Genomic DNA, 22,135 nt, shown 5'->3' with positions numbered 1-22,135 from the left:
AGGTTTTCAGTTTGGTAAAAACTGAATCAAAATATTGGTGATGACTTGATGTGTTTGTATAGATTACTCCCTTTTAAGTGCTTGTGGATACATTTATTCCCACTCTGGCTCCCTACAGCCTCAGGGGTGGCTGCTTTGGACTTCCAGTCCTTTTCATAAAAGTAAGCAGATACTGCCTGGGAAATGGCTTGAGCTGAGAAGCAGGCAGACCTTTGGGATGACTTCAGCTGTGTTGTGTTCAGACAAATGGAATTTCACACTTTGTAAGGTATTTGCATAAAAATATTTTCTTGTTGCTTCAAGAAGCCTTAAGTAGTCAATTTTGTCATGTGCAGAATAGCTGAGGGCCCTGGTTTTGCAGGAAGAGCTGTAGGCTGCCAAATTGATTTTGGGTAGAACACTCCATGGAGCACTGCTGGGTGGTGAAGGTGCGCAGCGGGAATTCACACTTCAAACGTTGCCCAAAGGATGGAGTTTTGGTGGTGCATATTTCACGTGTGGGAGCTGCCAGGCACTCACAGGTGTGAAACGCTGCTGTGCTCTGACACCCTGAAGGCAGCAGCACGCGGAGGTGGTGCTCACATGCCATAGTCCAAGGCCAAAATGCAGCCCTTTGACTACAGCTGAATTCCTCTGCCACATTTAGAAGCATGATTAGTAGCTGAGGATGTTTTATGTTAAGAGGCAGTGGGGTTGGTCTATTGCAATACAGATTTGGAATTTAGGAGGTGGTTCTTGGCTTCTTCACAGCCCCAGGATTTACATGTGAGCGGTAGGCACATCACCACATCACTTCACCTCTCTTCTGTCTCCCCTTGCACCCTTGGAAATATTTGAATATTAGTAGTAATTAGAGAGGGGCTTGAGCTGCAGTGTTGGGCATAAGAAAAGCAAATTAAAAAGTGAGAGTCTTGTCAGTGTGCTGTACTAACAACCTACAGATCACGGAATGTGCTGAGTTGGAAGGGAGCTCCAAGGAGCATTGAGGTGTTTCAACTGATATTCTAAAATACAACATATTCAGTTCTCTCTTTCTGGGATCTTTTTCTCCACTCGTGTTTTTAGGTTGTTCTGTAGAAAGGATTGATTTGATGCAAATGAGAGACAGAGCTGATTGCTAAAATGGTGGAGGTGGGATGAATAAACTAACAGACTCCTGAGGAGGAGCTTCAGGTTTTGAACACTGTCAATGTGGATTGGGAGATGTTGGCATGGGCTGCTGGAGAGGAGACCCAACAAGGAGCATTTGTGTTGTACAGCTGTATTTAAAAGTGCTCCAGAAGACAATCCTGGTGGGATTTCCCATCACCCATAGAAATGGGAGCACATGTCCATTCGCTGCCTTGCAGGTGAGGTGGTGTCATGGCACTGGAAGTGTGAGATTGTCAGTCCCAGAAGTGACTCTGTGGAGAACTGTCCTTTCTGGTATCGTGAGAGCCCCGAGTGTCCCTCACTCAGCAGCAAAGAATCCACTGCTAATTGCTTGTGAAATTTATGTGAGGCTCTGGAAAGACATCTGTCTCCATCACTGGGCCCATCTGGAATTTCCCATCAAGGAGACAGTGTTCCAGTCAGAGGTGTGACTTGCTGTGTCATTGCAGCTGACAGCCAGGTTTTCTTGCACTGTGACATTTGCCAGGCTCTTCAGCTGACGACAGGCTTGTCCTCTGAGTGCCCTGGGATTGCTCACAGAATTGCCTCTGCCTGTTTTCTCCTCCTGTGTATACTGGCATCTCCTTTATTTTCTTGGAATAATTAGACTTACCTCAAAGACACACATTTATCAAGGCAGTCAGCATGCAATTGCTCATCCCTGCCATAAATCCCAGTGTCCCACACCATCCCATGACAAATCCAACTGTGAGTGCACTAATCCCCTCATAAGTGTTATGTTTGGATGTTTTGTGTCCTGCTTTCCTGGCAGGCTGAGGTCTGTGAGCTTCTTTTCAGGAGAGCAGTCCCAAAGCCCTTCTTGATTGCAGGGTGATTTCAGACCTGGAGCAAAAAAAATCATCTTCAGCAGCAGCATCATTGTCTCTCAAGTTCAGATTTCTGGCAGTGGTTCACTGTGGCACTACTAAAATTAATTGTTTCAGGACTCAAAGTGTCCTGGCACCAACACAGGAGGAATGAGGCACTGCCAAAAAGGTACCACCAATTGATCCCCTGGGAACTGGCTGTTCCCACTCTGCTCAGTGTGGTTTTCAGGACAGAAAGGATTTACCGGTAAAGACTGCCTTTACAGTTTATTCAGCTTCTCATTTTCTCTAAAAATAAATATGTGATTATGGCTTTCCTGTTTTCTCTCTTCTGTGGCTCAAGCCCAGCTTCTCTGCCTCCAAGGGGGTTTCAGGCCAGGGTTTTGCAAATGATAGTATTTTACATGCCAGTCCCTTACTCAGCTGATTGTTTCTTTCCCCTCAGAAAATGTTTTCTAGAGAAGCAATAATCTTTCAGAAATGAGACATCACACTCAGGTTGGAAGCACAGGGACAAAGCTGGTAGGCAAGAAGCAGAATTCAGCAATTCAGTGGCATTTGGTGACAAACCTTTGTCTGTGATCTTCCCGTGCTGGTGACAATGGTCCAGCATCACTGGCCCAGTTCTGCACTGTGAACAAACACAGGAAAGGAGGTTACTCAGAGCTGGATATTGATACAACAGTGCCAAGGCCTACTTTTGATTTAAATCTTACCTGGTTTGTATGACACTCATGCAAAAGCAACAAAGAGTTGCTTGAGCAAAAATTATGGAAGTGCAGGAATGGTCAGGACCTGTGCCAAAGCTGTGCCACTTCCCAGCTCCATCCAGTGGTGCCATGCAGCTGGTTGTACTGGTTGAGAGGGAAAGTTGAGTTTGAAACTCACTGCATTTGGAAATGCAGAATTTGTTTGACCCAGTTAAAGTGCAAATAAGTGTCAGTTGCATTTGTATGAGTGTAATTGGACTTTATAAAAAGGTTCATAGGAAATGGGATTGCCAATGTAAGATACTGTGAGGGGGAAAAAAGTTAAGCAGTTTTATTCTGGGAAAAAAAATGTGTAACATTTGAATAATTTTGATTTACAGGCTGATTTTTTTGGTGAAATTGGGTCCCTCTATAACCTTTCTTTTCCTGATCTAGAAAATGAAGTTTGCAATAACTGCTATGAGTTTGCAGAGTATTCTTTTTTTCTTTATTTAAATCCAAAAAGTACTCCTTTGCTGGAGGAAAATGCACATATTGTTTTAATTTAGACCCTAGTGTTTCATGTGAGGTATGACTTGCTGTACAGGAGAGTTAAACAGCTGCCACACACCTGCAAAAGTGTGTGTCTACGAGTATGGGGCTGCATACCTTTTCTAGATCAATTTTTCTACCCCAGAAACACTTATGAGTAATCAAGAGTAAATTTAGTATTAAATCTAAAACAATGAAGACATTACCTGGCACTGATGATAACTGAAGAGGCAGTAAATTGTGTGTACTGGTGTCATGTTCAAAATTGGGCTGGGTTTGTGGTGACAGCCCCCATCTGCTGTCTGACTTACCACTTTTGAGAGTTTGGTTATTAAACAAATTAATGGAGCAATTTACATTTCTTACTCACTCAGCATCAGCAAGTGGATTGCATTCCCTAATTAGCATGTAAGGAAATGGATAATAAAGCTTTTCCCAAAATATGCATTGCCAGTTCTCACACCTTACTCCAGATTTTCTCATTTTTTAACCTGCCAAAATGAAATAAATGTCTGCTGGGGGTATGAAAAAAAGTAATTCTTTCTTCTTTAACTTCCTCTTAATTAACTTTTAATGTATGCTGTTACTCAGGGATCATTCCTTAATACTAAATGTGTCTGAAACAGAAAAGACAGATTTAAATGATTTAGATAAACATCTGCTGAACACCGGGGCATAAAATTAGAGATTCAGTAAAACAGTGGCTTTCTTCCAGCATTCACAGCCAAAAAAAAAAGGCACAAAAATTGTTTCCCATTTCTGTAAATATTCTTCCCTTGTGTATATGAGCTTAGAGGAATTTATCAATTCATTAGGTACAGGTAACATGGATTGCAAATGGTGCCTATATATATTTTATATATATATATATAAAATATAAATTTCCTAAATAGCACCGAATTTCTCTATAAGCATCACCAAAGTAGCAGAGATTTTGATGGAGGACATCTTTCTGGTATAAAAGTCAATGTTTTGACTTGTTCTGGAGCAGCACTCTTTTCCTTAATTTAAGACCAGGAAAGGAAAGAGTTCCATAGTTTCTGCCTACCTGACTATATAAAGTTAATCCATACTGGTGTTAAATAAATCTGTTTAGATAAATTGGTTCTGTCTTTAGCAATTTAGAACAATCTTCATAAGTAATGTGCAGTAAGAGGGTATTAAAATAATTGCTGCTATTTATTTTCAGCAATATTCAACTTCAGAAATGGCATAATAAAAAGAAATATTTCGTGGCAATCTCAGGATTTCCAATAGTTGAATCAATACAGTAAACACAGTATAGTTTTCCAAATAATTACAGAGGCTAAGGATATGTTACAGACCTAAACACAAAATCACTCTTAACATAGTTAGAATATTATCTGATGGAAGAGAATTTAATCATAAAACCAGATTGATCCAATTATTTCTGTGGAAACATCTTTATTTTGCAGGCTTCTCTCACATGCTGGGGAGCATCCCAGTGGGAATTTTCTCCATCCCAGGGGAGGGAGCAGGGAGGGCTCAGTGCAGATGGCCAGGAAGGATTTCTGAGGTGGGCAGAGCTCAGAGCTGGGGCTGTGCAGTGCCTGGCAAAGGAGCTGCTCTGCTGCCAAGGCCTGGGCAGCCCAGGGATTCTGACTGCAGCTGGTTCTCTCAACAATTTTATCCTAGAATAGATGGAGAAATAGGACTTGGATCCCATATCTGGATGTGTGAAATGGGTCACTCAGGCTCCTGTGCCCCCCATGAGCTGTGTCCTGCTGTCTGCAAGATTGGGATGATTGGGATGAGCAGGAAAAGTCAACAGGTTGAAAACTTTCTGTGTATCAATTCATGGAGGAAACCTCTGTCCTGCCGAACCAGACTGTAGTGTCTGCGGAATTTTGGATATTCCCCTTTGACAATTTTGATGTATTTCTCAGTTTCTAACAATACACTTAAATTTTAACTTATTAATATTTTAGAACATAAAGTTGCTTTGATTCAGTAAGCCTAAACTTAATAAAAGGTGTTTTTAAGCCCTGCTGATATTATTTTACCAAATTCATGTCAGCTGATTTATTTAAACTGACCTGTTCCTTGACCAGGTTTATTGTTAGAAGAGGTCAATTTCCCACTTTGTCAATTCTTGTTGACAGCACTTCTGTTAGTAACAGGATGTGAATTAGATCCTGAGAGAAAGCATCAATGTGAGAACCATCAGAGCTGGCTGCTCAGGACTGCTCCCAGCTCTGGAGGAACAGTGTGTTCTGATTCCTTCTGGCTGCACCCATGGTGCCCTTAAACAATTCCTGCCCTGATGAGAAGTGTCCCTCAAGGGAGAAGTGTCCCATTCCATGCCTGGAATTTTTCCTTATTGCATGGATCCTACTGTGCCAAACCCCACATAATGCCATGACCCAAAGCAGGCAGAGTGATCTAAGTGATGACTGCAGGACAATATAAATTAGGTAGACCTTGCTCCATCCTCTGTCAGTGTTACTGTCCCATTTTTGAGAGGGATCTGGGATGGAACAAGGGGAAGATGACAGTGTAGAGTAGATAGATCATGTTATACTTCCCTCCCAGATAACTATGGATGGTGTAGGTTAAGAGAGAGGAAGATGATAGAAAGATAAAATCAAGGATAAATGAAAAATAAGTAGTAAGGGAGATCGATGTGAAAGCAAAGTAAGCAGTGGTGTCAAGAGAAAAACAGGGCATAAAAGAGCTTAAGGAAAGGAAACAGCTAACAAAAAAACAGGATATATTATATATTTTTGGTATCTGTTTTCTGCTCAGAAGCTTCTACCAAATAAAAGGCTCTCTAGTAGTGATTGATTTGTAATCTCTGGTGTCATTGCCCTCATTTCCCCCAAAGCCTTCTGGAGGCTGGCTGTTGAAAAGTATGAATTGCAGCAAAGAAATGGTTCCTGGCAAAAAGAGGGATTGGTAATCAATGCCCTTCCTGTCAGGCAGGGCTGCTCCCTCCCATCACCTTTGCTGCCTGGTATCCTGTCTGCAAAAAGCCACTGGCCATGGTGCCCAGGGAGGACACAGGGATACCAGGATGGCAAATCAATCATTGCCATCGCTGCTGAGCCACCAGGGAACACTGAGGACACACAGCATGTCTTGAGCTTGGTAATTCAGTTGTTTTTCAGGATGAACCAAAGACTGGGTGGCTTTTCAGGAGTTGGTGTTCCCCTTGGGCTGGTGGTCCCTGCAGGACAATGCCCAGCTGCAGGGTGTGTTGGCAGCAGGAGATGCACTCGGGCTGCCCGGGGCACATGCTTGGGGCAGGCTCCTGTGCCACTGCAGAGCTCCCAAGGTTTTGTCTCCTTCTCATGTGCCCAAGGCACTGGGCAGATGTGGTTAGATAAAAGGTAGGAGAATAGAGATAGTGGTGAAGGTAATCTGGCCCCTAAGGAGTTACAGCTGTGCTAATTATCAAGCATTAAGAGCAAGCCTGCTCTTAATAGGCCACAGCTGGATCCAGTTAAGAGGGGTATTATAAAAGAGCAGGTTGGCTGGTCGAGAGGTGAGATGGAGTTTGTTGGCTGTGCAGAGGAGAAGGTGTCAGTGCTGTGAGGAGCTGCCCCTGAGAAACCACTGAGGAGGTTGGCTGGTGGAGATGGGAGATGGAGTTTGTTGGCTGTGCTAAGAAGAAGAAAGAGTTAGTGCTGTGAGGAGCTGCTCATGAAAATCACCAAGCAGGTACAAAACCTTTGCAATAGGACAGCAACAGGCAGACAGCACTTTGAGGAGAAAATTGAGTGTCTGCTTAGGAGCAGGAACAGCAGAGGCTGCTGGTCCTGAGGGAGGATGGGACTAGAGGCGGTTTTGCAGCATTTGTATCCTCAGGGAGCACAGTGAGGTTGTGGGAGGAGGAGAACACAGCCCCAGACTGGAGCCCCAAAGGAGAACAGCTTTGGGACAGCGTGCCAGAGCACCTGCAGCAAAAAAGGCAGCACATTGCCAGGTGAGAGCTCCTCCCTCCTCTTCTGGGGCCCAGGAACCAGACGAGGGCCTTCAGCAAGAACTGAGGAAGAGGAGGCAAAGACACTGGGTAGGAGGGCTTGTTTTGTACACCATTGTGATGCTCCAAGGTGGGATGCAGGTGTTCAGCAGGAGTCCATGGAACCTGGCCATGAGGCAGGGTGGGAGGCTGGGGATGAGCCCATCCCACTGCCACCTACCTTGGCAAAGGTCCTCTCAGCCCTCCTGCTGGGGATACAGAAGGAATAAATAAAAACACAAAAGAGGAATTGCTAAAACTGTCCCTTGATAACCAAATGGTTGATCATAAATTGGAGTGTCTATGCAAATGAAGTAAATAATTAAAAACTCCAAGAACAGCACTGACTAGGTGGTTGATGGCTGGCAATTATAAACGCTGAATTTTTAATATGCATACATCTAAGGAGCCAGTAAAAATTAGCTCCTAGACTAATGGACTTGCCTTTCTTCCAAGGCAGAATTTTAATGAGAGCATTATTTATAGCAGAGACCAAGAACGAGCATTTTCTTGCTCAGTCTCATTTCTTCTTTGCTGGCACGTTATTCATTAACCTCTGAACTTCTCTAGAGAAGAATAATGCCCTACACAGTGGAGGGCAAAGATCACCCTGACCCCCTGAAATTAGTCACGGGTCAGGTATTGTAACGAGAGTTACGTCTTCTAACAAATAATATTCATAAAACCCTGTTGGTGATATGTCCTCATTTCCTGCTGGTTTCTGGGTCATTTATCTGCAGTTCATCTCGCTGAAGAGAAAATGAACAGAATGTGGTGTCTTGTAGTGGAAAGCTTCTTGTGCCATCTTGTCTTGTTCATGAGATTTTAGAATTTTGTTTGAAAATTTGCAGAACTGGAATGCAAGTTATAGGTCATGTGCATTTTAAAGGGCTTTATGTGCTTTCCTTTTGAGCTTCTTTTTTGTTGAAATATTTTTGATATGTTAAATTTTCTCTAATTTAGGAAAAAAACACTTGTCTCTCTTTGAGTAATCAGTAAAGCTCTGGCTTAAATTGAGAAGTGCAAAACCAATAAAATTAATGAAAGAGCTTTACTTTTCAGATCAAGAGATGACTGTGTATGCTGACTCTAGTGATGAGGGAAACAGGAAAGCAGAATGAGTAAAAATGAAAATAGTATGTTGGGGGTTGTAATCAAACCCAAATGAGAGCATTTCTTCAAAGAAGACACTTCTCATTTAAAAAAGACATATAATTTTTTGCCTTTGCCTTCTGAAAAGACAAAGCTTAGTTTGCACTTCATTCTTTGCTAATCAAAATCATGGGCTGAAAATGTTCACTTGCAAAGTTCTTTTAACAATATTCTTGAACTTTGCTGTTCAGGTGGCTGAGCCCAGAGATCTCTGCATAAGAAGCACCATTTAATTTGGAAGATGCCTGAGCATTGCTGTGGAGCAGAGTTGTTGATGGGCATGTCTTATGCAGATCATTTTTGTTCTGAATTAATTTTTAAAACCCTTTGGGTTTTGACAGTAATATGTGCTTTGAGATATGTCTGTGTATCTTAGGGAGTTGTCAGATCCCTGTCTGCCTCAGGAGCTGTTTCATCCTGCTGAGATAGGAGGGGGTTTGGGAATGTTGGTAATTTTCCATCACTTTTAACAGGATGCAAAGTGAGTGGACATCTGACTGCATATAATGGGACCATAGAGGATGTCAAAATGCATTCTGTGTATTTTTGATAAGAATGTGGAATGTGAAATAATAGTGGGGACAGCAGAGTAACAAAACTTTGCTCACTTGTAGCTGGTTTTGTATGTAGCTGGATGGGAAAACTGGAGCAGATATACCAGGGTGTACAGAAGTACCAGCCCTTTCCATGGTGGGAAGTTGCAGCTAGGACAGAAAAGGTCTCTTGTCCAGTGTTACTTGAGTAGCCTGAAGGTGACCAGGAAAATGAGATCTCTCAGCCGTGAGTTCTCCCATCAGTTCCTGTGTGTTTGAAGCACATCAGGGCTGGTGACTCTTAGAGAAACATCCCCTGTTCAAAACCAGCCAAGGCAGCATTGCTGCTGAGGGAAGGTCTGAATTAACTGAACTTGAAAAGTGCCCCTCTGGTTTTCCCTATTCCTGGTGGAATAGCTCCAAGGTTTGTGTTTGTTTCCCATGTCTGAGCATGGCATTTCTCCACTAAGCTGTGCCTGAGCTTTCATTTTATTTCCAGTCTTTCTTCCCTGCTCTTGGATTTGCAGGTATTTCCTGAAGGTATAATTGTTTCACTCATTACACACAGTTCCACTGGAATTCCAGCTCTGAAAATCCTGGCCATTTTCTCTAATGAAGGATAAGTAAGAGAGTGTAAACATCTTTCATAACAGCTACTGGAGAACTTTAGAAGACTAGACTTTGCAGGCTTTCTCTTGCATGATTCTGTTCAAACTCCTGTGCCTTCCTCAGGTTCAGGTATTCACCAGAAGCACCCACATCTCCCAGAGCTGTTGTTATTCCCTGTGGGAGCCCATGCCCCTGCACAGTCCCCTGGAAATATGGGAGATATTGTGGGGGATGCAGGGAATTTGTACCTGCCTGTGTTTTGGACCCCTTTTCCAGCCTTGGCTCCTCACTGCCTGCAGTTCACACGGGCCAGGGGCTCCTCCTACCTAAGGGTTTGTCCCCCACCCCAAATTTCTGCTCTAGCCTGACCCAGCATCAGTGTGAACTTACTGTGTGAGCAATAACATAGCCAGATTTTATTGGACATGCCCTGTTCTCCAAGGCTGTCTGCAGAGAAGATCTTTCAAAAAGAAGTTGGGAGGTGCCTTCCTGACAGATCTCTACCCAGAGGAGCCCAAATGTGATTTCTGTAGGGCACCCTTTCATCCACCAGCCTGTCCAGATGCTGGTGAAAGCCACTTTGCTCCCATTTGAACTGGGGCTTTTCAAGTTGTCTTTGTGTTTCATTTCTCCTCTGATTGTTATACTTTTATTCATTCTGTCTTGAAAGACTCATGGCCTTTTGTAACCACATGTCCTTTTTTCACTTCCATGAGAACTTCTTTTCCTTAGAAATACCAAATATATTACAGAAAGTAAAAGTAGAAAGATCTTGTTTTGCCCTCAACTGGCTGAGGTCTTGGCAGCTACAGACTCCAAAGTGGTGGGAATTTGAGGAAAGAAAACATAATGGCAAAGAAAAACAAAGTGATTTTCTAGATTGTGAAACATTGCGAACAGGAAGATTTCATATTTCCCTCACTGTAAGTGTAAGCATTCAACAACAAATCAATAGTGTTCAGCAGGCAGTGGTTCCCTTCCTTCATTTTAATCTGTGCAGCTCATTGTGGCATCAGGAGAGCAGCAGTGCTAGGAAAAGGGAATGATTTCTACCAGGATTGTATTGCAGCTGCCCCACCCTCTTTCCCAAAACAAATTACTGGAGGTTTTGAGGCTTTAATTTTACTTCTTCAGGAATCGGAACACAGGCATTTGTTTTCTCCCCAGCTGCTCCTCCCATCACAACGCTGGAGGCTGCGCTGTTTTCTTGGTTGCATCACACTTTCTTTTCCAGGGGCTTTGCCGTAGTGCTGTGGTCTCTCAGTGTGAGAAGGTTACCATTCCCAGGGCAGAGGAAATAGGAAGAGAAAAAAGTCCCAATATCAGCTTCTGAGTGACAAAAGTCTGTGTTAGAAACCCACCTATTTAATCATTGCATGGAACAAGGGCAGATATGCATGAAAAGAAGCCTCCAGAGGGGTTGGGGTAGGAAATACATTAATTAAAGCACTCTGCAAAATAGTGGGTGAAAAAATGCATAACATTTCCACTCCATTTTATGCTAGGTTGAGCACTTTTTTGACCTTCAAACAGTGGATGGAAATGTGGTGTTGAAAGCATTCATACACGTGGGGAGTGCAACTCCATCATTTGCTCTGCAGTTCTTTGTAGGGGGAGAAAAGCAGGAGAAATATGATGGTGTTACCATATTTGCAGCTGTAGTTGTTTAGAGCTCAGGCAGACTAACATTAACAAATGATGATAATTAGGCTTGATTTGCATATTAAAATTGTCTTAATTAAACACTGATTCAGTAAACGTTTAGAGGCCGTAATCGATCTTTTGCAGGCGCTCTTGGTTATTTATATGATCTAATAAAGGCTGGAGGCTTTGTTAATGAGCCCTCCATTTCCTAACTTGTATGTGTCAATGAGATTATTTCACCCACAATTACAGAGCCGGCTGCTGTTAATAACTCACCAAGCCCAAGGCTGCAATTCTTTTGTCTGAGGCTCCTTTAGTGACACCCTGCTGTTTACATCTCCTCGCTGCTCAGGCAAGGGCCCATGCCACAGCCCTTCCTTTCCTGGGGAAAAATCCCAGGGCACAGATTTCACAGGGAGATTTTGTGACTGTAAAATCAAGCTGGTGAGCTGTTTGAATAACAGATCTAATATTTATACAGCGCTGAGCTCAGTCATAATACATTTGGTCCCAGATCTAATCCTGGCAACTCTGACAGGCTGAACTTTGTGAGAAACTTTTTTTAATTTAAGAGGTAATGCAATCATGCTGTAATTTTACAAGAAGCCTCTGAAAAGGCTGCCAGGAGTTTTGTTTCCCTTCAGTGTTGCTGCAGTCTTTTGCCAGGACGGGAATATCTTGGGAACACGGTGCTAAAACAGGTGAAGAGCTCTTGCTCTCAGTTGCTAAATGTTATCACCCCTGACAAAAACATTCTGGGAAAATCTCACATTGCTTTGGAATGATTTTTTTCAGTATTTTTTTATTACTTGACAGCTTCTTGCACATGAAGGATTATGTATTTCTGTACATATGCATAACTTTTTAATGACGTCTGTTTTGTTGTGTGGTATTCACAGGAAAGATTTTCTAGTCAACCCCTCTACTCCTGCTTCTTTAAATAGCTGCATGCTCTGACCCCAAAAGTCCAGCCACCAGTTCTGATACCAGTATTGATGGATTGAAAACTATATTTATTCCTATGTCTTTTCAGTCATTAAGTTTATTGGGGAACATTAATAAACTTAACAAAGCTAAACCACTAGAGTATATTTTTAATGATTAAAATAATTATGCTGTGGAGCGATCAATAAACTTTTTTAAGCAGGTAGGAATTTCAAAATTGGTGTTTTGCCTAATTCCATTTATATTCAGGACTGAATACAGGTTTTTATTATCAGCAGCAGTGCTATGACAAAAAATAAAGCTTAGACTTACTAAAACAAGAACTACTCCCATCACTATCCAGACCTTCTTGTAATACTTTCTTTTTTCTCTAGAAAATCCAACTGTTGAAAATGTTGGCGTGAATTTGATTTCAAATACTTACAGAATTCTGAATTTGACATTGCAGAAAATTAGGAATATTTTTGATGGGCTTTTACAATCTTTTTTTCCCTTTCACTGAGAATCAGTAGATGGTGTAAGCAGGATCTGGTGTAGAGAGTCTGTGGACAGTGTGTTTGTAAGAGCAGATTGCAATGTTTTCTCCTCTTCTACTGGTGATTTTTTTTCATTTTAATTTTGATATCTAAAGACTTTTTTTAAACTACACAGTGACTTTTTTTTCTTATTTTGATTTTTTCTTGCAGGGACTTCTTTTTCCAATTCATAACTTTTTCAGTGTTTCTAACCAAATAGTCTGAATTCTCTTCTCTGATCCTGGTCATTCAGGTCAACAATGCTGTTGTTCCCAAAGCAGCAGCAGTTGGGAAAAGCAGATCATGGTGAGCAAGTGGTGTGTTTTCCCCTTCCATTCAGATCCTGGTTTCTTTACCAAGCCCTCTTCTTTGGGAAGTCAATTCCCTTCCTCTGGTTTAATGGAGAAATGCAGATCACTGAGCCTGCCTGTTCAGCAGTGCTGGTTGGTGGAGGGGAACTGCAGCTGTCTTCTCTTAGGTTTGCCCTTTTTTGTTTTTCTTTTTTTTTATTTTTTGCTTTGCATCTGCCATTTGAAACCTGGCTGAGACGCATTTGATGCGTGGTGACTGCTAGAACAAAATTCACACTGTGAATGCAGCAGGCTTACAAATTTCTTTATTCCAATAGAAGTAAACCCTCTCCTAGTGGCTGTCAGAGAAGTAAGATCTTTGATCTTACTGGCTTACTCTTGATTTATGCTGACTCTTGGAAGGGAAGAAATTCTTTAGCTTTTTCTTTTTCCTTTTTTTTAAATGTTTGGGCCACCTCCCTTGTCTTACTTAATAAACATGGTTGTGTATCCACCTGTTTTTGTCTCTATACTGGCTTTTGCAGTTAAAGCTACTTAGCTTTTCCTTTCTCCTGCTACAAAAAAAAATCATTGTTCTGATAGGAATTCACAGAAAGCAACAATTTGGCATTTTGGCCAAAATATACCTTCAGTTTTTAAGAGCACTAAAGCCCTTTAGACTCATATGAAACTTCTCATAGTCAGGTAAGGAGGAAATTATTTCCTGCATGTAGTGCTCTCACTTTTTCTTATATATAATTAAATTATATATTCATTGTTTTATTCTGCCTTCATATAATTTAATTTTCAAGGCCAACAGAAATGATTTTGTATTTTTTCTATTCTTGCACTACACTTGTAACTTTTCCAGTTATATTCCACCAGAAGCTTCTGCTCATTTATAATTCATCTTTTTGATCTTTTTTTGCATTACAGTAGTAGAGCTCATGGTGTTTAATTTCAGGCAGCCCTGGCAGGTTCCTGTCATTCAGGCATTGCTCTCCTGGAAATGGCTGGTCTGTTTGGCAAAGCAACGGAATGCCAAGTTAATTGAAAGTGCTGCAAAATTTCTGAGTTAATCTGCAGCTCACATTACTCACAGTAAGATTCCCTGGCCATCCCTGCCCCTGCACTGCTGATCCTTCCCTCCCTGGAGCCTTGAAACTCCCAGAGTCACACTGGATAGGAGGAATTGCAGTTCTGGAATTGGGCTCTCCTGCTGCTGGCAGGGGGATGTCTGCTCAGCTGCCTTACACATCCTTAGGAAGATGCAGCAGCTTCTGCTAATGAACCCAACACCAACCAGGACAGTAATACACAGCTCTGTTCTCACTGAAAGGATTTCAATATCTTGGAGGGATTTCTTCATCCTGTTTGTTTTCTGTAGAGGAATGATGGGTCCAGCAAAGGCATTTCTCCCTGCCCTCCCTGCCTGTCCTGTCAGGGCTGTGCAGGTGGGACTGTGCTCCTCTGTGATCTCTTCAACTGGAGGTGACATTTGTCTCTCTTCACAGAAGCAGGTACAAGAAAGGATCTGCTTCCCATAAAAGCTTTGTTCCTCCTTATGCAGCTGGAGGTTTGATGTCTCTTACAGGAGTTGAGTGTGGAGAGAATCCCACACGGTCATGTCTGTTTAAATATTGCCTGTGGTTACAGTTTTCTGCAGACTGCAGTACAAAAATCCAAGTGTCAGTAGAAGACAAAAAGATAATTCACTTTCATCTTGAGAACAAAGCTGAACAGAGGAGGTTTTTTCAACTTTTTTAATTCATGAAACATTTATCTTTGAGTCAGGTTATATTATGCTGGCAAGAATATAATCTGTCAGCATTTCTACTATAAACTGTTTTTAAGGTTTTTTAGGAGAGCCTTAGAGGTTCACTTTGAACAGATTTAGCATACAAGGTCTTGGCCTAGAAACATACTTCTCATCCCAATTATGAAAGATTAATATGCCTGCATCATCAGTGCAAAAGGTATATTAAGATTACATTCAGGTGAAAGTTGAGACCTACACAAATGGGGTAATTCAGGGGTATTCCAGAGCAAGGTTAATTAAGTTTTTTTATATATTTAATAGCAGGTGTTACTAACTGTGAAGTGAAAGGAAGGCTGTTCTGTGATGAAGAGCATGGTGTTGGGCTTAGCTGGCAGGCAGAGCTCTCTTTCTAGTTTTTATTACCTACCAGGTTTAGAAAAATGGCGCTTCTCAAGTTTTTTATGTTTCACAATATGGAAGTTGTTATAGAAGTTCATGCATTTTAAAGAGATTCAAAATTCTTTTCCAGTTCTTTGGGAAGATGTGGTGAATAATGTTTTTTCTAAAAAAAAGCCCCCATCAGGTGACGTACTTCTGTTTTGGTGCACACCCCTGCCTCTGTGAATCCTCATGTAACAGAGCACACAAATGGTGGCAAGGTAAATTTATTCCCCAAAGAAGGGGTTACAAAACATCAGAGTGATTCCCTGGCCTTACCCCTGCTCAGACATCCAGAGTGTGGCTCTTCCCCCCAGGGTTTGTTCCAAGTGATGAGAGCAGAAGCAAACTTTGCACTGAAGGCTCTGTGCTCGAGTTCCTGGAGTAAACTCTGTGGTGACAGATGGCAGAACTGTTCTCCAGATCTGTTCAGTGCTCAGGCCCTGCACTGACATGCCTGTGAGGTGTAACTGGGAGATGGATGCACTTCTGCCCTGCTGGGAGGGGAGCCTGGGGGTGGGACAGGATGGGGCAGATGGACAGTGGCTCTGGCTGCCAGCAGGGCTGGCCTGGGGGGACACCGAGCCTGGGGCGTGCAGGGGGCTGCTGGAATGAGTTGTTAACACAGAATAGCTGAGCTGGAAGGGACCCACAAGGATAATCAATCCAACCCCTGGCCCTGCACTGGACACCCCAACAATCCCACCCTGTTTATCCCTGAGAGTGTTGTCCAGATGCTCCTGGAGCTCTGGCAGCCTCAGGGCTGTGCCCATTCCCTGGGGAGCCTGGGCAGTGCCCAGCACCCTCTGGGGGAAGAATCTTTCCCAAATATCCAAACCTAATCTCCCCTGACACAACTTCAGGCCATTCCATTGGGTCCTGTCACTGGTCCCCACAGAGCAGAGATCAGTGTCTGTCTCTCCTCTTCTTCTCACAAGGAAGTTTCAGGCCCCAATGAGTCCCCCCTCAGTCTCCTCGAGCTGAACAGACCAAGTACCCTCAGCTATTCCTCATTCAGCTTCCCCTCAAGGTCCTTCACCATCTTTGTTGCCCTTTGGATGCTCTCTGATAGTTTAATATCTTTCTTACATTGAAGAACCCAAAACTGCTCCCAGCACTGGAGGTGAGGCTGCCCAGAGCAGAGCAGGACAATCCCTGTGCTGGGCCTGATCCCCAGGATCCCCCAGGGATGTTCCTCCTGGCTCCAGGGCACTGCTGACTCAGATCCACCAGGCCAGGATCCCCAGGTCCCTTTCTGTGGTGCCTCTTTCCCACCTCTCATGTCCCAGTGTGTCCATACACCCAGGGTTGCCTCATCCCAGGTGCACTTGCCCTTGTTGAACCCCATACAGTTGGTTTGAGCTGGGAAAGAAATGAGCTGTCTTGCAGAGCTAGAAAGGGCAGATATTCTTTGACTATTTCTTCTAGTTTTTGTGCTTACCCATCATATCCCATGAAAATGAGTTTTCTCTCTCCTAAAAATGACCTTTTGCTCTCGTGAAGAGATCCAAGTCCCTTTTGATGTCTCCCACTTCATGGCAAGGAGAGATGGCAGAGCCACGGTTCTGCTGGATCTGCCACACGCCCTGTGGAGCTCCCCAGAGCTGCTGGATCTGCCACACGCCCTGTGGAGCTCCCCAGAGCTGGCTGAGGCAGACAGGCCATGTTGTGAATAAGGCGTGGGAATGAGAAGGATGCACAGTTTTAATTTTACATTTTGCTATGAAAATGGAAACTCTTGTACAGACCCAACAAGGAAGGAGGAGGGTTAGAGCTTCCCAGTGAGTTGGTAGCCAGAAATCACAGTACACTGAACATTCCCTGCTTTAGGAAAAGTTCAGGTTCAGCCAAGGGAGCTTCCAAAGCATTACAATATTTGATTTGCTGGGAAAATTCTACCTATGTAAGCTCAGAACTTTCATTTTCCCCCAAATACAATTAAACCTTTCATGAAGAACTGTTGGGAGGTTTTGTTTGTTTTTAATAAAGAGAATGAGGTGAACATTTCCACAGCTGAGTGCTTCATGGTTTGAACACTTTTCTCAGTTTAGTCCTTCTGAATGAACATTATTTCTTTGAGTTAATTTCTAAATGAACCAAGAAATTACAAATAAATCTCCTATCTGAACACTGTTTTGATAAATCTCATACTCAAATGTTGTTATCTAAAAGCTCATATCAAACTCATAAAGATAATTACCTATTGTGGCTAGGGTATTACACCCAGCTTGATCTAATGCATTTGTTATCTTGATTCTGGACCTGTAAACTGAGTTTGTTCATGTCAGATGTTCATGTACAGCAAGGCATGCAAAATCCAGAAAGAAAACCAAAAGAGCAGAGTTTGAGAAACATTAATAGCTTTCAAATGACACCCTACTGGTTTTGGCTTTGTGTTTTCTCCAGAGGTGCATGCAGTATGGCTTGTTAAGTTTGGGAGTTTTATTTTGTTGCTGCTGAAATGGTAATTAAAACAAGTAAACAAGTATAGGAAGATTCAGCTGCTGTGTTACATAGTTAAAGGTGGAACTTAATTATTGGTATGCAAAGAAGCAAATTAATTATGATTGTCTTCAGCCTGTCTTGTCTTACCCTGTTATTCCTATATCTGTGTGGATACACAATAGGGAGGATTTACAGCAGAATTTTACTATTGATTCCCAAATCTTGGGCTTTTATCCTTTGAAAGTAGGAACAAAAAAATAATTTGAATTTAGAAACCTTGTTTGACTACTTTTGCAGCAGTATTACTGCTCGCAGATCCTTGGCTCCAAAGATCAGGCTGCTTTTCCACAATACCAGATTTCATTCTAACAAAGGACTGTTTTCTCTCTCAGGAGTCTTTTAGGTAGCTCCAGTCCAAGGCAGGCAATTAATGCCTGGGTTCAGTGGAAGCTCAGGGGTTGATAGGCTCCACAGCATAATGCCAGGGTCTTTCTAACCACTAATTCTAATGTTAATTTCTGCATTTCAGACTGGAAAATTATATGTGTGTGTGCATGTGGAAATAATAAGTAAAAACCTCCAAAATCTCAACAATGAAGAACACTTCATATTTTGTTTTCTTTGAATGTTGCTGTTATCAATGTATTTCCTGCAGAGAAAGACTGTATGGTTATTAATGTAATTGACAATAGCTCAAGGGGGGGAATGGAACTCAGACTTCCTCCTTTAATATTTCAGTCAGGACTCAGTTGACAATAATAATGTATTTTCCATGATTTATACTGCTGGCAAGTCCAATGCAATGAGACTGGCTAGACCACATGGGTTAAAGGTGAGGGAAATGGGTCTTTTTCCAGTTTCAGAGCTCTGCTCTGGTGGGTTTTTTTGCTGCTCCTGCTCTCAGTTTGGGGTTGTTCCCTCTGTAAGGGGTGATGGTCAGTGAGACCTTCAGGCTACAGCACAGGACCATAATTTTCCCCTAACTAAGAGCTGTCTAATGTCCATCTCCTTCTTTTTCCCTGCTCTTTTCCACGTGAAGTCCCAAATGTTTGTTCTTGCTCAACTTGAACCTCAAGGAAACTCATTGAAATGGCAGATGCACCCAGGTTGCACCTGAACCTGTTCAGTTCCACACTGCATGAAGCACTGGTGGTGCTATAGTGGGTTATTTTATAATTAAAGCCTGAAAAGCAGAATGCATGTGCAAAAGGGATTTCATTACCTTACCGCTGAGCTCTTGGTGCTGAAAGCTCAGTGCTAACTTGAATTCTGGTCCAGAGAATAGCTATTACTATTTGGTATTACAGCCAAGTAGTAGCTTTCCAGATTTGTTTTTATGTTTGCAAAACTCAGATTTCCCAGTGTTCGTAAAGAAAACCTGAGCTGTGCACTGAATAAAAATAAAGTGGCACTTTGGAAATTAAGTTTTGATAGTATTGAGAAACACTTCGCAGAACCATTGCCTTTGTCTCACTTTTATTATCATTATTATTACTTTTATTAAAATCCTTTTCAGAGGCCTTATACTGAATTGACTTAAGGAGGGAAAGCTGAAAGTTAACATCCATTTTGTGCAGCATCCATGTGGTTTTCTTTTTTCCCACTGGTTTGTGACAGCATGCTTTTTCTGTGTTTGTGGAAAGGTTACTGTGTGTGTATTGGTATTTGAGAGTGTCTGAGGGTAAATACTACACCCTGCTGAGCAGCAGCAGTTCTTTTACAAGGGCTACTTTTTACATGCAAAACATGCACTGACACTTGGTTTGTTACCATGGGCTGGGTGCAATCGATATTGCTGCTGGGCCACAAGATACATCTCATGTCCTTGACATTTTTTCTCACTACACTGCTTATGTGTGTTTGCTTATCTTTGTCTCCTACCCTGTTATCTTTATCAAATTAAGTTGCCTGTCAGTCTTAGGGAATTTTGTGTAATCACACTTACATTTCAGCATGAATTGGTAATTATTAAAGTTTTCCTTGTATCAGCATTTATTGGTTCATGTTTTATTACTTAGAAATCACAGAATCTTCTGGGCTGGAAGGAATCCACTGGGATCATCAATCCAGCTCCTGGTCCTGCACAGACACCCCAACAATCCCCCCCTGTGCCTTGGGCTTTGGCAACCTTGGGGCTGTGCCCATTCCCTGGGGAGCCTGTTCAGTGCCCCACACCCTCTGGAGCAAGAACCTTTTCCTGATATCCAGCCTACATCTAATATCTAACTTAGAAATATGATGGGGTTTTGGAGTGGGTTTTTTTGCACTCTTTCTACTTGTAACTCTGTTGAAAACCATGGAGGACTCAAGAACTGTACTCTGGTAACCTTTAATGCTTAAGGTAGATGGTGTGCTCTTTAAATACAGAGCTTTTAATAGATCAGAGCCTTTTTCTCTTGTTGCCTTGCAATCCTTTTATGAGAATAATACCAATTTCCTAGCATGATCACAATAGCCATGTGGCCTTGGACAGAAACCACTTCAACACAGAGAGGTAAATTAAAAATACAATGAGATACAAAATGGCACTTGCCAAAGTAGCCTGCTCCCTCCTTTGGGTGACATTTTTTTAAACAAAAGGAATTCTGTGCAGCATTAAATGCTGGGCTTTATCAGAAATTTGTATTCTAATGCCATATGAGCAAGACTGGAAAGAGCCTCCTTGGTCTCCAAGTCCAGGCAAAAGATCACATACAGGAGAAGGTCATTTATTTCCAGGCTTTTCAAGCAGCTTCTTATAGTAATGAGATTTTTTTTTTTATCCCCATTACTTGGAGTGGAGTAAGTTTTTGTATCTCACTGTTCAAGAACTGTCTCCTAATTTTCCACTGGAATTTATCTGCAGATAATGAATCCCCATATGTTCCCGCATCAACACTGCTCTTCAGCCTCAATAGCTCCTTCCCCTCTTTGCTCTTAACCCCTGAGATATTTACAACAACAATGTAATCCCCTTCAACTGCTGCTTTGTTGGGCTGAGTTCTCCTAAGTGGTTCAGAGATATAATATGAACCACGGAGCATTATCGGGGAGTGTCCCTCCAGAATTGCTTTGTGGTCAAAGCTCATTAACTGCTTTCTGAAAGGGCTTGTTGCAAACAGTGAGAATATGCTGCTAGACATGCTGATGATAAAATGTGGGAGATTTTGTCAGTGAAAAACAGAATTCAAATTTCTTATGTCAGAGTAGGAGTGATTTTTTTTTTTAATAAGGAAAATAAAATGGGATTAAGCTGATGATATAAGCTCCAAAAGCATGACAGACGTATGATTAACCTATGTTACCCCTGCTCCTGTGAGATTTATTCAAGACCAGGATGAGTCTGGAATATCAGATCTTGTATTTGGTTTTTTCCAACTCTCCAGAAAAATGCAACAAACTTTCTTTCAATTGAAGGCTAATGAAATGCTTTCTTAGAGGAAAAATTTGTTCTTCAGCATATGATTGCACTGCTCCAAGCTGGGCTTCACTTTTAACAGGAAGTATTTTTTTAACCCATTAAGCCAGTGGTTTCTATGAAAACAGAGAAGGGCATCACTTTTCAATACCTCTGTCTTGCCATCCTGAAGACTTCAGGGTTTTTTTCAGGAGACACTGTGGTTGGATGGCTCCTGTACTGGGAGAACAGGCCAGATATCAGTGATGACATCTGGCATATGTTACTGCACTATGTAGATCACCTATGGCCTAATGTGAGAGATGACAAAAGATAATTAATTATGATTTCATGCCTGTGATTCCTTAAGGAAGCCTTTGTTGGTGTGTGTGGAATATCAAGAGGCATGTACTGACTCAGTGCCTGAGAGCAGGAGCCGAGTGTTTTGGAAGGAGCAATTCCACCTTCTAATTGCAGCCTTCCAGCCAGAGCAATGGTTTTACTTGGGGGTGTTTGAATGCACCTTTTCTGCTGGCTACCATGTGAAGTGAGGAGATAGATCCTTAGTAATGCTGTGAAATGTGTTCCTGTTCTAGCAGCCAGGAGCTGGCTTTGTATCACACAGTGTGTCTTGATTTTCACACAGCCATAAAATCAAGGTTTTTCTGTTCACACCAAGGCTGTACAATAACTTACATTGCAGTAACTTCTCTAAATGCTGTCTGTTTGTTTCTTTCCTAGGGTGTCCGTGTTTACACATTCCAGGGTCACGTGCATTCCTGTAATCACGCTACATTCAACAGGAAGGTAAGTTTTGCATGCAAATTTCCTTTATTTTCTTCCCTTTAACCATCATGCTCTGGTCCACACTGTCCTGCTTCTTGGTGACACAGAGACTTCTGGGGCTGGACTTAGAGTCAGTGGTGGCTCAGAGTGGCCCCACCTGCCAGCAGACCAGAGCTCCAGTGCCTGTTACAATAGAGCTGCCCCCAGCTTGCTGCTCCCTCCTTCCTCCTTTGACCAGTGCATGATGTCTAAGCCATTCTCCTCTCTTAGGATCATTGATTACTTTACTTAAATGAATTTTTTGTTGGGCTTTTTTCCCTGGCTGGTTAATTTATAGTTGTTGTCTGAAAGGAACCTTTTTGACTGGGATTGGTGACAGACTCCTGTCTGAAAGACTGATAACTTTGGAAGGGGAGGAATTTCTCCCCAGTGGCTCTTAGA

At 42.3% G+C, this 22,135-nt stretch overlaps 1 protein-coding gene across 3 annotated transcripts in view; it reads left to right on the top strand.

Annotated features, from left to right (window-relative positions):
- The window catches only part of SPAG16 (sperm associated antigen 16), a 360,034-nt gene that overhangs the window by 217,487 nt on the left and 120,412 nt on the right, over nt 1–22,135 (top strand). For all 3 annotated transcript variants that reach the window (XM_064433595.1, XM_064433594.1, XM_064433596.1), the window contains exon 14: nt 21,650–21,715. In XM_064433595.1, coding sequence (XP_064289665.1) covers nt 21,650–21,715 — 66 coding nt within the window. The remainder of the gene's footprint in view (nt 1–21,649; nt 21,716–22,135) is intronic.

The sequence above is a fragment of the Passer domesticus genome, chromosome 10 (assembly GCF_036417665.1).
Source record: "Passer domesticus isolate bPasDom1 chromosome 10, bPasDom1.hap1, whole genome shotgun sequence".
Taxonomy (NCBI): domain Eukaryota; kingdom Metazoa; phylum Chordata; class Aves; order Passeriformes; family Passeridae; genus Passer; species Passer domesticus.
Note: the sequence above shows the minus strand (reverse complement) of the source record. Positions and strands in the feature narration are given on the sequence as shown.